Consider the following 17,208-nt stretch of genomic DNA (forward strand, 5'->3'; position numbering starts at 1 on the left):
CCAATGTGCTAGTGTAGCCCTGAGCAAGGGAGAGAGAGGAAGGAAATGAGGGGAGAAAGGGAACAGGGACCAGGTCACTCTGGGCCTTGTGGGCCACAGTGAGGACTTTGCATTCCTCTGAGGGGAGCAGGAATCAGTGAAGGAAATGTGTCACTTACGTGCAGAGTTTAGGTCTCTTACTTCAGACCACAGGCTTCACGGAGGAGTCTCCTCACTAGAAGGAAGAAAACAACCCCAATGACACGGGGAACCAGCTAAACAAAGCGTGTTCTAGTCACACAAGGGAATTGCTTAAGGAATGAGGTCACTCTGTGTCCGATGGGGAGAGACTACTTATGAGACTACTGGAGTTAAAAAAAAAACAAGCATCTTTACCCATAACGTCTGTGTGGACATCATAAAGTAAAAAGTCCACACCAACTTGTTGACAATGGCGACTCTGGACAGTGGCTTTGAAGTAGAAAAGTTTCATTTAATATCTTTGAAAATAACTTTTACAATCATGTCAGTTGAAAGACACTCCTCAGATCTCCAGGCGAGTCCGGGCCTCCAATACCCTGCTCCCTCGACCCAGGAGTCGGGCCTTCCAGCCCCAGAGTCCAGCCTCTGGCCCCGCCTCTCACTGCGCAGGCTCGGCCTCTAACTCTGCGCCACGCAGACCCTTTCCCGGAACGCCCCCTTGTCAATCTCCTCACTGGCCCCGCCTCCCACCCTGCGCCTGGGACTGCGTCTGAGTCGGCCCCGCCCCTGCAGCCATGGCTCGCGCCACTGCCGCGCTGGCAATTCCTTCTGGCCCCCCCCACACTTGGGGTCCTTCCCCTTCACCGCCCGCCTCCTGTGCTGTTCACAGAATTGCCTGACTCTCATGATAGGAAAAAGGGCCCGAATATTTCCTTGATCTCTTTTCCTCCGCCTCCAGGGACAATGTATCATCGCCTGTTCGGAAGTATTCTGGAGGAAACAGGCAGTATTTCCTTCCCCAAGCACCAAAGTGGGGTTTCCGACACCGGTGAATATGCTGGATGCCTCGGGGCGGAGCCCGACCTGGGGCCGGGGGGCGGGCCGTGCCAGCGGCGCGCGCAATAAAGCGGAAGGTGCAGCAGCTCGCACACGCGGTGGAGAAAGTGAGGGTTGGGTGAGAGTTCTTTGCATTTTGGCTCCTTTTTTTTTTTTCGCGGGAGGGCGTGCGTTGGGACCTGGGTCGAGCGTGTCGTGTGTGCGCGGGGCTGCCGCGGGGACGGCCACGCTGTGGCGTGGACGGGGTCAGGGCCTTTGTAAGGGCCTGGCACCCGCGCTCCGAGGCGAGCCTGAGTGCTCTCTGCGGGGCGGGCAGTGGCGACCGGAGAGGGTGGTGGCTCTTTGGGGGTTCTCGGGGGGTGGGAGAGGAGCAGTCCCGCCGAAGCGAACTGGGGACACCAGAAGTAGTCCTCCTTTGTCTTCACCGTAGCCTGGCTGCGCCATTTCTGTTGCCCACGTCGCAGGGCTCCGCCATTTTGTCCATTTCGGGGTGGGGGTGGCTTGTGACCTTGAGCTTTTTTTTCTGATGTTTTCCACACCTGTGCTAGCTACACGTACTTTCCTTCGGAAATCGTTCTTGTGTATTCCCATTTCATGTGGCTGGCGTTTTTGTGCAACGTAGAACAGAGACTATGGGGCAGGTAGAGACAGAATCTCAAGGGTTCCTGAGGAAGAAGTGCGAGTGGGGTCTCTAAGTGAATTACTGGGTTGTGTCTGAGAACCAGATAGGAGTAGTTTTAGGAGAAAGCAAATGGGGCCTTCGTTCACTTTCAGGAATGATTCTGACACGGTCACTTAAATATCAGTTTCGTGATCACTCAGAACATCAGAGTTTTGTGTTAAACGTTAGTTCTGGGCTAACCGGACTTTTGTGGACATCGTTTCCCTGACTCCCGAGGAATACTACGCCCCTGCCAGGGAGATCCAGCCCAGGAGCAGCTAGCTGATTTTCTCTCCCCACCACAGCCCAGCAAGAATCCTCTCTAGCTGAGTTTCTCCCTTCAGTCAACCATCTAGAAAACCGTTGACTTTATCCTAACTGTTGCCATGTCACAAGTGGAAGGATATTCATCCATTCATCATTGGAGCGCGCCCCCCTTTTGCCATTGTCCCATGTATTCCTTTTTCGCGCCTTTTTTTTTTTTTTTTTTTTACTTTTAATTGTTAAAATCCTCAAACATGCAGGGAAATAGACATGTTTGACAGAACATTTCCCCATGTTTACTTTTGTGTCCTTCACGTTTTGAAAGTAAATTTCTTGGTTCATCCAAAACAGTTAACACTGTGTCTCTAAAGTAACATTTTTCTACTTAATGACACTGCTGTAGTCGTCCTCAGTGAGATAATTCCTTAATGAGGCCATCTCCTATCTGCTCTGTGTCCATAGTTCCCAAGTCATCTCCAAAATGTCCTCCACGGTTGATTTGTTCAAAAATGGTCGTGTTTAAGGGTCTCTGGTCATTGCTTACGCTGCTTGTATTTTAGGTTTCTCTTTTCCTCTTCATTTACCCCAACAGTTTCTTTCAAGGGATTTGCATCTGAGCTTTAATTGTTTAGGGTCAGTAGCAGGTATAGCCAATGCTGGAAATCTGCAAAACTAGGCAAGGGGGTTAGCAGGTTCTCTCCATGTAATGGGTTTGAGGACAGTCCCTTGTGGGGACTGGGGAGTGACACTGGGGAGGTGAGGGCATTTTGGTGTCACCACAGGGAAGGCTGTGGGCATTTGTACGTTCGATGGATTTTGTGTTTTCCAGTCTCTAAGCACTGTTAGCTTGCTTGGCCTCTGTCCCTGAAGCTGAGTGGCCTTGGGACCTGGTTGCAGAGGGACTGGAGCTCCCATGATGTCTAGCACTGGGCTCCGATCACCCCTGAGGACACAGTGCCCCCCAGGACCTTTGACACCTGGGGGTCTGAGGGGCCCTGGTTTTGATGTTCTTTGGACCCCCAGACTGTTTCTTCCCCTACCCTCACCAGATCCTTCTTGTGTTACAGGTGTGTCTTCAAGCTGAGGGCCCACCCACCTTGGTAAGAACCCTTGCTCCCAGTCCCTGACCCACCCAGGTCTAAAATATCTCACCCTCACTTGGGGTGACTTCACATCAGATATCTCTGGGACCTAATTTTATATGCCAGCAATCATGCAAATCCCAGCTCTGCTGTTCTTGGGCTTAGGGATGTTAGTCAAGTGCTTGGTCTCCTGAGCCTCAGTTTCTGTGTCTGTAGAGTGGGCACAACACATCAAAGGTAAGGGTTGAATATGACAGGGATATATGGGCTGTAGAAGAGGAAAATATTTAGTCACTTTTTGGTGTCCGTGGGGGAGTGGTTCCAGGGCCCCGTGGATATGGAGGGCCCAATGTATGTTTTGGGGTTTCAGGGAAGAGGACTAATCAGAAATCTAATTTTCAAACTCGGCAGAAGAAAAGAAACAGAAGGGCTCGAAGCATTAACGCTGCAGGACAGTGGGGGTGGTTTGTAGACTAAATACAGTGTACCTTTCAGCAAAGATTAGGCAGCTTCCCATGCATCATGTATATGTAAACTGGTAGAGTTGCTAAGGTTACTCTCAATTTATACAGTACTCATCAGAGAACATGGTATATCTGGAGAATGTTTCCTAAATGTTTCACAGATGTTTCAAAGAGCTAAGTAAATCATCAGATGGGCATGGGTATGTGTGTTACCCAAAAAGAAACAAGTGTTCCCAGCTCTAGGAGGGTTTTTTTCTCTGTTCAGTGAGGTCTGGGCCTAAATCTATATTCCCATTAATAAGAATGACTTGATACTGATACAGGTATGTCTTCACCTGTATTTAGATTACTTTCTAAATACATAATGTGGAGAACTGGAAGTGTAGCCTGTGGGGTTTTTAGAGGTTTAGATTCTCGCCAACAGGTACCTTAGGGGGCATGGAGCCGCGTCCTGTGAAGGGTTAGCTCAGAATGCAGACCATCTGAGCATCTTTCTGGGGGGCTGTTCTCTTCATCTGAGGTGTCCTCTGCAGAGCTCTGAAGGTCTGCTGTGGGCTGAGAGGGAATTTCTGGGATAATGTGGAGTAGAGAGAGTGTCACTTGGGCAGCGATACGTGAGGGGGGTGAGAAGAGGGAGCGCTGACAGCAGGACAGGGAAGCCCTAAGGGATGTGTAACATCGTCGATGTCTGAGGCACTGCTGGCCAGCAGAACTGGCAAGGTGGAAATGTTCTATTCTGCATTGCCCAGTCCAGGGGCAGCGGAGTTGGGGTGTGGGGTTTGAGGACACTGGGACCCCCATGATGTCCAGCACTGGGCTCTGATCTCTGTTGAGGACACAGTGCCCCCCGGGACCTTTGACACCCGGGGGTCTGAGTGGGGGGGTCCCGTCTCTGGGGAGGGACGGATGGGGGCCATGGTTGCCCTGCACCCTATAACCTCTCCATCCCCCCATCCCTTCCTGTCTGCAGGTGGTTCCCCCAGGAGTTGAGCAGCCCTCGGTAAGAACAGAAGAGACTCCCCTTACTATTAATGCTGTAATAATCATATTAAACTTATTATATTATAAATTTATTAATACAATTTATAGAGTATGGTAATATTAGCATAATAAGGATAGGTGCTGAGCACTTAGTCTGAGCCAGGCCGCATTCCTAAGCACTAGATTCAGTTAATCGTCACAGTAACCCCATTCTTTGAAATGGGTGCAGTTCTGTCCGTGTTTCACAAGTGAGATGGAGGCGCATAGAGGTTGTGGTTTGCCCACACTCGTCTCCTTGTGGTGGGGAGGGGGCTTATTTCTGCAGCCTCCATCCATGTTCGGGTGCAACAGGGTGATGGGGGCTTTCTCTGTACCCCCCCCTTCTTCCCTACAGTTGATACAGGACCAGCGAGGTTGGTTTGGTCCCCGGTTCTGCCACTTTTGACCTTAGGGCGTGATTTGTCTGCGTGGATCGGGCTGAGGGGTAGGCGCCCTGGTGTGTGTGCTGTGGCCCCCCCCACCCCAGCAAGGGCCCAGCCCCTCCTGGGCTCGTAGAGATGCCTCAGCTGGTACTGCTGGGGATCACCGGGATCACCGAGCGCCAGCCTTGCGCCGCCCCCCGCCCCCCGAGTGCTGCCCTGAGCTCTGTGGCATCCGCTGCAGAGATGGGGGTGGGGCGTGTTAGAGGAGGTGGCTGCGGGAGGGGCGGGGATGAGAAACAGGCCAGCCCGCGGTGGGGGGGGCATGGTTTGCAGTGAGATGTGCTCAGTTGGTGCCTGAAGGGGCTGTGCTTGGTGACCCCTGTGATGTCCAGTGCAGGGCTCTGCTCTGTGACAACACGGTGCTACCCCGGGACCTTTGACCCCCGGGGGTGGGAAGGGTCCCTGGCTCTGGGGACAGATGGGTGGGGATCGTGGTTGCCCTGCACCCCACCGCCTGCTCTTCCCCCCTCCCTGTCTGCAGGCAGTTCCTCCAGGAGGCCAGCAGTTCCACCAGGCCTCTCGGTGAGGACAAGTTCTTACTAATACCATAATTATATTAAATTTACAGTTACAAAGTGGAGAGATTATGGTAATGGTATATGTCCAGGCAAAGGCTGAACACTAAACTTTAAACCAGGCACAGTCCTACGCACTAAATTCCTTTAATCTTCACAGTAACCCCGTGATGGGAGCGCAGTGGGTGGTGTAAGGGGAAGCTGGTACAGGAGCGGCTTGGGGTGGGGTTTGCGGGGAGACATCCAGTATGAGGGCTCCTGAAGGGGCCACGCTTGGGGCCCCCATGATGTGCAGCACTGGGCTCTGATCTCCCGTGAGGACACAGTGCCACCCCGGGACCTTTGACACCTGGGGGTCTGAGGGGCTCCCCACTGTGGGGAGAGGCTAGGGGCTTGTGACTGTTTCCCCGCCCAATGCCCCTCTGTGCCCTTCCCGCAGCTCCCGTGGCCATGGCGGGGCAGGGCGACCGCTACTACACGTACACCGGGCTCCTGGCCATCGCCCGGCGCTTCCGGCAGAACCCCAACGAGCTCATGATCACCTGGATCCTGCGGGTGTATGACCAGGGCGGCCTGGCCCTGGCCCTGGATTCCAGGGAGTTGGTGATGCTGGGCGACCTGACCGGCGATGCCCATCTTCAACTACCGCTGCAAGGCCCTGCGGGGTGACGGCAAGACGCTGCTGGCCTGGCGCCAGCGCTGGGAGTCCTTCTGCACTTGGAGGGCACCGAGCTGCCCTTCCGACCCTGGACCACCATGGAGGAGGGCATCCAGCTGGTGCGAGAGCTGGGCATGCTCGACTGGATCTACCACGAGCCGCCACTCCCCGAGCCCGAGCGGCTGGTGCCCGAGGACGTTGCCCTTCACGCAGGGCCTGCAGCGGCGCCTGCAGGCGGCCACGCCCTCCGAGCTGTGCTGGTCGGCCTGCTGGTCAAGGGCGTGACGGTGATGGAGGCGGTGATGGTGATCCAGACCGTCGCCGATGTGGGCCTGCTCTGGCACCAGAGCCAGCCGGGCTGCGCCAGGCTCATGCTGGGGCCCAACCCGACGCGCAACGACCTCGTGGGCTGGCTGCTGAGCCGCGGCATGCCCAAGGAGCGGGTGGACAGGCAGCCCCCCAAGGCCCTGGAGCTGTACATCCAAGAGGCCAGGCGCAGCCACACCCGCGACGCGTTCGGGCAGGGAGAGGAGCAGCCCCCGTGCCCGCCGGACCGACCAAGCCTGTGGGCGGAGCCACCTGTGCGCCACGACTAGGCCTCCCGGGGCAAGGAGGCAAGGAGCAGGACATCGGAGGGGAGACGCAAAGCCTTGGTCGGCTCCAGCCGGTGTTCAGGGAGCCCCAAAGAGGGGTGTCCTTGCCCCAGCCCACCCCGTGGGCGTCACCAGCCAGAGCTGGTGGAGAACAGGCAGCTGGCTGATAGCTGCTGTTGCTGGATGCCAGGCAGTGTGTTACGTTTCAGTCTGCTACACTTTGGCCTGATGGGCATGGTGGGTGGACCCCGCCGCTGTGTCACATGGGCTTCTGAAGCACTACAGGCCAAGCGGGAGACCCCGCAGCCCACGCCATGAAAGCACCTTGAAGCTTGTACCCTTTCTCTTAAGCCTTTTTTTAATGCAATATTTTTACCTGTTAACTTCATACAGCACTTGGGTTTTATGGTTGCTCGTTTCCCCTTTTGCCAAGGTTTTTCTATTAAGTTTTCTTTGCAATGCCTTTCTCTTTTAAACTTGAATTTTGCACTTTGCTTGCCTGCGAAGGGGGTGGCCAGTCCCTTCCAGTTTCTGTAGCTGTGTGTGTGGCTGGTACCTTTGGGCGAGGGATGCTGGGGCCAAGAATCCCAGCTGTGAGGATGGACAGCCCTGGCAGGCGGTACCAGGCACCCATTAAGTACCCTACACGTCACTGCGTGTGAGCTGCGGCGTCTGACTGGGTCCAGGTGTGGAGCTGGAGCCAGAACCCTCCCCGGGTGAGGATGGAGGGAGTTGCATGGCAGCCCTAGCGAGGCCCCGCCACCTCCATGACCCTCCCAGCAGTCTGCTGAGGAGGGGTCTAGGCTCACAGCTGCGGTGGCGGCTGGAGCTTCCTTTGAGTCTAACATGCATCTGGAAGCAAGAGGCCGCACCACTGCAATTCCAGCCCCGCCCCCCAAGCAGGACCAAGAAGTGAGGTGCAGAGGGCATTCCTAGGCCTTCCCTGAGGCCCTGTGACAGTCCAGTACCAGCAGGGGCAGTGGTGGGCCGCATGCTCATGACAAGAGGCTCCCTTGGGGCCCAGGGCAGGTGGCGCAGGGAGGTGGGTGGAGCCGGGCTTGTCCACACGTGAGGATGGGGCTGCTGACCCCTGCCCTTTCCCTCCCATGCCCACGGTGTTCTGGCAGCTGGGGGTGGTTCTCGTGTCTGGCTGCCCAGCCCCACCTCTGATCCTCCAAGCCTCCCCCATCTGACAGGCACCCAGTGGCGGTTACAGAGCACCCACTGCACACCAGGCTGCCCACCGCCAGCCTAGTGGGGTGTTGACACGTTTGCCTGATTATGCAGACAGGATCATTGGTGCCCCAGACTGTTGCCTGGTGTTTGGCGTGTGGAGAGGGCAGAGCCGCCTCCTGGGTTGCAGGGCTAAATGCAGCAGCGCAAGTACAGGCCTGGGACGGCCTGGTCTGTGACCAGCACCACGTGAACCTGCTGTGCGGTAGCGTTGCCTTTCCTCACGTTCAGGGCTGTCCTGTGGAAGCTCCCTGCCTGCGCCGCCCGTTAGGGCAGCCACCTGCCACGTGTGGCTAATGAGTGCTGGGACTGGCTAGTACGACTGGGACCTGAATTTCACATTTTATTTACTTACACAATGTGAATTCAAACAGCCACGTGGCAGCCAGTGGCAACCATACTGGACAGTACTTGGGTGGGATCCCGGGATCCCGCCCCCTCCAAATCGTAAGTATAGCAAATGCTATGCTAGGTAGCCCAGAGGGGATGCTCTCGCCCCCCTCCCGCCACTGGCTCCCCGGAGGCTAGTTAACCTGATGGAGGAGTTGTGTGTGCCAGAGGAGATGGTGCAGAGATGAATGGTTAGCCCAGAGTCAGCCTCCAGGTTGGTCCCAGCAGGCTGGCTGTGCGGCCAGGCTCTGAACCCTGACCTTAGCTCTCCCACTACCAGGCGGGCACCAAAACCAGGCTGAGGGAGCTGGACCCTGACAGTGCATGACCCGTGGTGGGGAGGAGGTCACCCTGCAGGCTCGCACACATCATGTGTGCTGCACCTACAAATAGAGGTTCCCGCACGTACACCACGCGTTCCCAGGCGTGTATAGAAACCTGCACGTAAACACTGGCGCACGTATCACCCACACGTGCAAAGGAGCACGTAAGCATGTGCGTGTACGTCGAATACGTGTATACACAGATCCGTGCAGGAGCATATGTGTGAACAGACATCCACACGTGTGTGCACGTGCGTTAACACACATGCACGCTTGAGCCCACACACACATAGGACAGCTTGTGACTTGGCCTGGGAGCCCTCCCTGTGTCCCCCGGCACGCACAGTAAGTCACAGAAGCCAGAGCAGCGGGTGAGCAGCTGTGTTGGGATCCAGTGTCAGCTGCGGGGGAAACGGTGCCGGTTCCGTGGCTCACACGGGGCGCCCCCAGGCCCGCAGGCAGCCGGCTCTGCAGGGCAGCAGGCCCAGCCCCGTGCTGAGGGCTGCCAGCACAGCCACAGCACCAGCGAGCAGAGGCACCGCGGTGGCTGCGGGGAGAACGGGGGCGGGGGTGAGTCTCCAGACTGAGCCGCCCCCGCCCACCCCCGCACCGGGGGCCGTCACCTGCGGGGGCGGCGGGCTCGTAGAAGCCATGGCAGGGGACCCCGTGAGCCGGAGGCCGGGCGGGGGCCGTCAGCTGGCGGAAGCGGCCTAAGGGGCAGGCCGCCGGGCACCCGGGGAGGCTGAGGGTCAAGGGTAAGCCAGCAGAGTCGTTGCGGTAGAAGAGGGAGATGGTGACATTCCTGGAGGGAGAGAGGAGGTGGTGGTACCCAGGCCCCTCCCTGCCTTCCCTACTGCTGACCTGATATCTGGAGGAGAGCAGCTGGGTGGAGAACTGGGCTCCTGACTCCTTCCCGATTCCGTCCCCAGTAAATTCCCCTCGGAGCCTGTGCCTGGGCCATGCCCTCTACCTGGCACCGCATCGCTCCTCCTGAGAGTTCTGGCCTGCCCATTCCCGGGTACCACCCCCTCCTCACCCTGCGTCGTCATCCGGGTCCCCAAGGCGCCTCCGGAACTCAAAGCCGAGGCAGGCGGCATAAGGCGGTGTGTGCCCATCATAGAGGCCCAGGGCCGCCTGGAGAGCCAGGAGAGTGCTGTCGTGCTGCAGGCGGATCCAGGGCTGACTCGGGGCTCCTCCAGATGTCTCCTCTCCTGAGCTTGTGCATCCCTCTGCCTCCCAGGTGTCCCTCAGACCCCTTAGAACCAGTCCCCCCAAACCTGCTCACCCTGGAGGCAGCCCCACCAGTTACAGGTGGTCACGTAATAAAGATTGGTTAACTAGACACGAAGTATGATGACAGCTCAGTTAAAAAGCCAGTCCTTGAAGAAAAACTGAATTCTTTCCCATAACACCATCACCTCCCTCCTTCCAGATTCCATGCCTCTAGTGATATGGTCCAAGAATATGGTTTGGAGATAAGAGTTACTCAAGGCATCAGGCTGAGGTTCCATCCCTGTGCCCCTCCCATCCCTGTGCCCACGTGGCACTGCCTCCCTTCCCAAAGACTCACAGCCGAATACATGACCATCTTGAGAGGCAGCCCTAAGTGCTGCACCCGAGAGAAATTGGCAAGGATGGCATCCAGCAGGATTCCTGACAGGGCGAGACAGAGTGCTAAGAACTTCCCAGAGGAAGGCGCCTCAGCCTCCCAGCCTCCCAGCCTCCCAGCTCCACACCTCACCCCCAGACAGCTGGGCCTTCTCTGCTGCCCCGGGTGGGCCCACGTGTGCCCCAATATCCAAAGCCGAGATCTGAGCTAGTGTCTGCAGGACATCCGGGGAGGCCCAGGATGGGAGGGGGAGACCGTGGGCTTGCTGGGGAGAGAGAGGGAGGGAACAAAGTGACCGCAACGTCCTTAGCTCTTCGTGCCCCCCTTAGGCCCTCCTGTGTTGCCCCCATCAGCTGCAATCCTCTCTCCCGACCCTCATGGGCTAGGTCTGGTGGGGTGGGCGATAGCGATTATTAATTAAGCATAGGAGTGACCATCATTCCAGAAGGCCTTCTCCAAAATCCTTGGGTCCAGAGCTGTTCTAGAATCAGACGTTTGGAATTTTAGAAAGGTACAGTGGTGAGGATACCTTACCTCATAACACATCCAGTGGGGTCTGGGGCAGCCCCCTTAGACATACATTCCCGTAAAGTGGGGTAAGAAAAGACTACCAGCGTCATGCAGCTTCAGGTCAGCTCCTGCCGCCGAAGCCGTAGTTACCGGCGCTTTTCCGCTTATGGAACTGGGGGATTGGAGTTGCAAGCACACAGATTGAAAGGCCTCGCTGTGTGCCAGGCGCTGTTCTAAGGCATCACGTGAATTAACCCGTTTTGATCTAAACAGCAACCCAGGGGGTGTTGATACGTGTGTCGCCATCCCCATTGTGTAGATGGGGAAACTGAGGCACTTAAGTGACTTGCCTGCGGGAACACAGGTAGTGAGCGGCAAAGCTGGGATTTGAACCCAGGTGCCATAAACGACTTGGCTGGGTGGGTGAGGCAGGGACCCACCTGGCAAATAAGAGTGTCCAGAACTTTCCACGCCCTGCGGAGCGGCTCCCCGACCAGCGACAGCCCCGTGAAGTTCTCCAGGTGAGTCAAGAAGTCCTGGATGCACCGGACTGGGCTGGGTGAGCCTGACAGACCTCCGAGCCCGGCGGGTCCCACGAGGTCCTGCCGGCCCCGCCCCGCTCCACTGGCCCCGCCCTGCATCGCAGGTCCCGCCCTATCCCGCCAGCCCCGCCCCGCCCCGCCGGCCCCGCCCCATCCTGCCCCACCACACAGGCCCTGCTCACCGTCCAACCCTCTAGGGCCGTCTGGTACTCGGCGGCCTCCGTGGCCTCCCTCAGCAGCTCCTGGTATCGGGGACAGCTTCGTGTAGGAAACCTCAGCAGCTGGAGAAAACGGAGGCTCAGCGGGGACAGCAGCGTGACTGGGGCCCGACTGCAGGCGGGGGGAGTCGGGCTGTGGGGCCCTGTCTCCGGTCCAGCGTCTCTCCCAGATCCGGCTGCACAGTGTCGGGTAGGCGGCTCACCCCATCAGGACAGCTCAGCCCCAGGGAAGGTCTGGGTGTTCTGGCTCCCGGGAACCACCCATCCAGGCCCCGAGCCTCCTCTCTCAGCTGCTGGCCCTCTCTGTCTCTGGGGTCCCTGTCTCCCTCCATCCCTCCCACCTCCAGGCCCTGTCCAGCCTCCTGACCTTGTCCTCAGTGACGGGCACCGTGTGCACAGGGATCGGCCTCCAGGTGGCCTCGGAGCGCCCTGGGGCGGCCTCAGGGAAAAGCCCCGCTAGGTTGGCCTGAGCGCTCTCCAGGGTCCGGTCAAAGTCTGTGCTGCGAATGTACACCTGGGTGCGGTGGGGAGAGGCCAGGCCAGGGTACCACGGTCAGGGTCAGAGGTCAGCTATAGCAGCAAACCAAAAGCTTCAGATTAAGTTCAGAGTCGAAGTTCAGGTGTTGGGGGTCAAAACTCAGGGCGGGTTCAGGGGCTGGCCTTCAATTTTGGAAGCTGGGATCAAGGGCCAGAGGTCAATGTCAGGAGCAGTTGGGTTGGGGGTCAGAAATTGGGTGGACATTGAGGATTAAGGGGGTCATTTGAGTCAATGAAAGTCAGAAAGGAATATCAAGGGCTTCCCTGGTGGCGCAGTGGTTAAGAATCCGCCTGCCAATGCAGGGGACACGGGTTCGAGCCCTGGTCCGGGAAGATCCCACATGCCGCGGAGCAACTAGCCCCGTGCGCCACAACTACTGAGCCTACAAGCCACAACTACTGAGCCTGCGAGGCACAACTACTGAAGTCCGCGCCTAGAGCCCGTGCTCCACAACAAGAGAAGCCACCGCAGTGAGAAGCCCGTGCTCGCCGCAACTAGAGAAAGCCCGTGCGCAGCAACAAAGACCCAACATAGCCAAAAGTAAATAAATAAATTTTTAAAAAGTAAAGGAATATAAGAATCGCTGGAGGCTGGAAGTTAGAAGTCAAGATGAGGAGGGCAGATTGGAGGTCATGGGGTCAGAGTTCAGTACATGTGTATCAGGGATCAGAGGTCAGGGGTCAGGAGGAATGATCCTAACTGGGGATCTGTCAGGAGACAGAGGAAGGTATAGGAAAGTCAGATTTGAGGAAGGGTAGAGGTCAAAGTTTGGAGTCAGAAGGGCAAGTAGAATCAATGAGGGTCAAAGACAGAATCAATCAAGTTTCGTAGTCAGAGGTCAGAGGGTCTGGTTGGAGCCAGGGGGAGTCAGAACACAGAGGTGGAGGACAGAAAATAAAGTCAGAGATGATGGAGGTGAGAGGTCAAGATGTGACTCAGGTTGAGATAGAGTCAGAGGTCAACTTGGTTTAGTCGATGGTTCAGGGGTCAGAGATCAGACATAAGGTGCAGGTCAGGTTGATGGGGGTCAAAGGCCAGAGGTGGAGGCCAAGGGAAACACTAGAGTCAGTGGAAGTCAGAGGTGGAAGGTCAGGAGGTAAGATGGAGGTCAGTAAGGCAGTACCTCCTCCCGCCGGTACGCGGGGCTCAGAAAATCCTCGTAGCGACTTCTCAGGAAGCGGCCCAGCTCCAGCTGCTGGCGGACCCCTTCCTGGGGACAGAGCAGGCTCAGCGGACCCCTCTCCACACTGCCCCACCCCTTGCTCCCATCCCCAGCTTCTCACCCCAGTCAGCTGGCCCAGGCCACGTGGCCACAGGGTAGATACAGCCTCCTTGTGCGGGTCAGTGGGATAGGAGGCCAGCGGGGCCCGGTCGCCATGGCGGAACACCTAGGGAGGGGACCAGGTCAGGGCTGGCCTGGGGGACATGAGGGGCCGGGCAGCGGGGGTGGGGCACCTCACCACAGCCACAAAGACCAGGGGTCCCTCTGTCAGGGCCTGGGGTAGCAGCAGCAGCAGCAGGAGAAGTCCAGCAGTGTGGCCCCGAAACCCTGGCCCGGCCATTTCCACACAGCCAGACGCTGAGCTCAGCCCACTGTCTGTGCCGCAGCCCCACCTGCTCATTACCCCCGCCTCAGCAACGCCCCCCCGAAGAGCAGGTCCCAGCACGCCTCGCCGCAGAGCTCGAGCCCCCAGGGCCTTTGTCAGCCTTGGCTTCACCGTGGACTGACCCATTTAATCTTCACCACAACCCCAGGAAGTGTTGATCTGATTATCATCATCTCCACGGTGCAGACGGGGAAACCGAGGCACAGCAAGGGTAAGTAATCTGCCTGAGGGAACACAGCTAGTAAGTGACAAAGTTGGGATTTGAACCTAGGAGCCCTTAAAGTGGGCACAGATGGAGGGAGAACCCTGCCCCGCCCCACATTCTAGACTCTGCCCTCCCCTCCTTCCCCACTCCACCAGCCACGTCTGTTCTTTTTCTCACCCCTTAAATGTTGGGGCTCTTTGAGGCTCTCTTGGACTTCTTGGTGACTTCTTCCAGTGCCACCCACAGCTGGCCAAAGCCAGCATGGCCCAGAGGTTGAACACCCACACCCTGGAGTTTGGACAGGCTGGGTTCAAACCCCAGCTTTGCCATATATAAGCTGTGTGACTTTGGGCAAGTTACTGCATCTCTCTGTTTCCTCATTCATACAATGGGGACAAGCATAGTCTGTTCCTTGGAGAGTTGCTTTCAGGATTAATGAGTTCAAATATATTCAGCACTTAGAACAGCATTTCTCAGGGTAAGTACTAAATAGTGTTGGTTATGTACTGCTGCGTAACAAATCACTCTAAAACTTAATGGGGGCTTCCCTGGTGGCGCAGTGGTTGAGAGTCCGCCTGCCGATGCAGGGGACACGGGTTCGTGTCCCGGTCTGGGAAGATCCCACATGCCGCGGAGCAGCTGGGCCCGTGAGCCATGGCCGCTGAGCCTGCGCGTCCGGAGCCTGTGCTCCGCAACGGGAGAGGCCACAACAGTGAGAGGCCCGCGTACCGCAAAAAAAAAAAAAAAAAAAAAAACTTAATGGGTTAGGACAGTAGCCATTTATTATCTGTCACCGCTTTTGTGGGCCAGGAATTTGGGAGTGGCTTAGCTGGGTGATTCTGGCTCAGGGTCTCTCATGAGATTGTAGTCAAATATCCACCAGGGCTGCAGTCACGTGAAAACTCGACTGGCACTGGAAGAGCCACTTCCAAGCTTACTGATGTGGCTGTTGGCAGGAGGCCTCAGCCCCCTCACCACACGGGCCTCCCATAGGGCTGCTTGAGCATCTTCACAGCATGGCCACCAGCTTCCCCCAGAGTGACTAACCCAAGGCATAGCAGTGTCTTTTATAGCCCAGCCTCAGAAGTCACCCTCTGCCATTTCCACCATATTCCACTATTTACACAGGTTGACCCTATTCCATGAGGGAGGAGACTACATGGGATATGAACTCCAGGAGGTGAGACTCACTGGGGGCTATGCTGGAGGCTGGCCCCATGGCAATGTTCTTTATTTTATTTTATTTTTGGCTGCGTGGCACGTGGGATCTTAGTTCCCTGACCAGGGATCAAACCCACACCCCCTGCATTAGAAGCATAGAGTCTTAACCACTGGACCGCCAAGGAAGTCCCCATGGTAACGTACTTTCAATAAAGATGTCTTGTCAGCCCACTTCCTGAGTCCCCCCCCCAATATTCATATGTTTTAACCCAAACCTCCAAGGTGATGGTATGAGGAGGTGGGGCCTTTGGGGTGATTAGGTCATGAGGGTGGAGCCCTCATGAATGGGATTAGTGCCCTTTTAAAAGAGACCCCAGAGAGCTCCCTGGTCTCTTCCACCACATGAGGACACATCGAGTAATTGGCCATCTATGAGCAAGAAAGCAGGCTCTTACCAGACACCAAATCTGCCAGCACCTTGATCTTGGACTTCCAGCCTCCAGAGCTGTGAGAAATATAGTTGTGTTATTTGTTAGCCACCCCGTCTATGGTATTCTATTATAGCAGCTCAAACAGACTAAGACAAGTCCCGTCTCAAGATCCTTAATGTAATCACCTCTGCAAAGTCCCTTAAGCCAGGTGAGGGAAATACTCACAGGTTTGGGGGGTTGGGGTGTGGCCAGTTTGGGTCTATTACTCAGCCCGCCACACACGTAAATACGGGGGTGGCCCACCCCACTCCTCTGATCCACTTTCCACCATTCTCTGTCCAGCTCTGTGCCCTTGAGGAAGCCTCTGTCTTCATCTCCATCCTGGCCCCTGTGCCCTCTGGATCCCCCTTGGGGTCAGCCAGGGAGGGGAGCAGGAACTCCTAGGATGAGAGGTACTGGCTGCAGTATAGCTTCCTTCGGGGAACCCCCTGTCCCTTGAGGTTCTGATGACATGGGTCTCACCCCTCGATGCCTAGAGGTGTGTATTGGTTTGCTAGAGCTGCTGTAACAAACTGGCTGGTTTAGATGTCAGAAATGTATCGTCTCCCAGTTCTGGAGGCCAGAAGTCCGAAATCAAGGTTCCAGCAGGGTCGGTCCCTTCTGAGAGCTGTGAAGAAGGATCTGCTCCCTGCGTCTCCCCAGCTTCCGGTGTCACTGACAATCCTTGGCTTTTAGAAGCATCACTTCAGACTCTCGTCATGTGGCCTTTGTGTGTGTCTGTCTCTGGGTCTCTCCTCTTCTTATAAGGACACCAGTTATGACCTGATCTTGACTTGATTTACATCTGCAAAGACCCTATTTCCAAATGAAGTCACATTCACAGGTACCGGGGGTGAGGACTTGATCTTTGGTGGGACTCAATCCAGACCCAACTGGGTGGCAGCAGCTCCCCAAGTTTCCTAAGCCCAGTGCTGTGCTGTCCTGCCAACTCTGAACGTGGGCCCTGTATTAAACTCCTTCCAATTAAACCTTTTTGAGCTGCGCCTGCCGCTTTCTGCTGCAACACTGAGACAGCACATCCTTCCAGATTTTTCAACACACACGTTCTTTTTTTTTTTCCTGCCGCACCACGTGGCACCTGGGATCTTAGTTCCTCAACGAGGGATCGAACCCATGCACCCTGCAGTGGAAGCGCAGACTCTTAACCACTGGACCGCCAGGGAAATCCCCACGTTTAAAAAATATACGTACTTTTTACCAAAATGAGATCATATCGCACATGCAATTTTGGAACAATCTCCTCCTTTCCATGTCAATAACACTTTCATCTCATCTAATATCCACTCTCCTTTCAGGGGTCCCCAATATCTCCCCCAATATCCTTTACAGCTGAGTTATCTAGACCAGAATCCAGTTCAGGATCACCCATCGAATCTGGTCTTATGTCTCTTATGGATTTGTTTAAATAGAGCAAGTCCATTTGCCTTGGTTTTTTGGGGACACGGACTTGGAGAGACCATGCCAGTTGCCCTGTTCAGTGTCTTGCCTTCTGGAGTTCTCTGGCTGGTGCCCTCAGGTATCATTTCACAGCTGATTCATGTCATTTCCAGCATTTATGTTGCATAAAGTCACCGGGAACGCGGGCTTAGCAAATACTGAATCATTGCTTCTAGGGAAAATGTGTGTGTGTGTCACGTAGATTATAATCTTAAATCCGAAAAACT

At 56.1% G+C, this 17,208-nt stretch overlaps 1 protein-coding gene and 1 pseudogene across 2 annotated transcripts; one reads left to right on the forward strand and one right to left on the reverse strand.

The window, feature by feature from the left end:
* Positions 1-795: 795 nt before the first annotated feature.
* On the forward strand, positions 796-7,144 carry LOC309836712 (annotated as a pseudogene). The gene is made up of 5 exons (XR_014298549.1): positions 796-1,135; positions 3,010-3,042; positions 4,459-4,488; positions 4,864-4,882; positions 5,906-7,144. The product of XR_014298549.1 is annotated as an uncharacterized misc_RNA (transcript).
* A 1,950-nt stretch (positions 7,145-9,094) lies between these two features.
* Positions 9,095-13,642, reverse strand: ACP4 (acid phosphatase 4; the record flags this gene model as incomplete). The annotated part of the gene is made up of 11 exons (XM_082676821.1): positions 9,095-9,210; positions 9,287-9,465; positions 9,700-9,824; positions 10,234-10,316; positions 10,405-10,537; positions 11,223-11,318; positions 11,507-11,605; positions 11,910-12,056; positions 13,204-13,290; positions 13,364-13,468; positions 13,541-13,642. 11 exons carry the CDS (start codon positions 13,640-13,642, stop codon positions 9,095-9,097), a joined length of 1,272 nt encoding a protein of 423 aa, XP_082532947.1.
* Between the last annotated feature and the right edge of the window lie 3,566 nt (positions 13,643-17,208).

The sequence above is a fragment of the Grampus griseus genome (genome assembly GCF_964374135.1).
Source record: "Grampus griseus genome assembly, chromosome: 19".
NCBI lineage: Eukaryota > Metazoa > Chordata > Mammalia > Artiodactyla > Delphinidae > Grampus > Grampus griseus.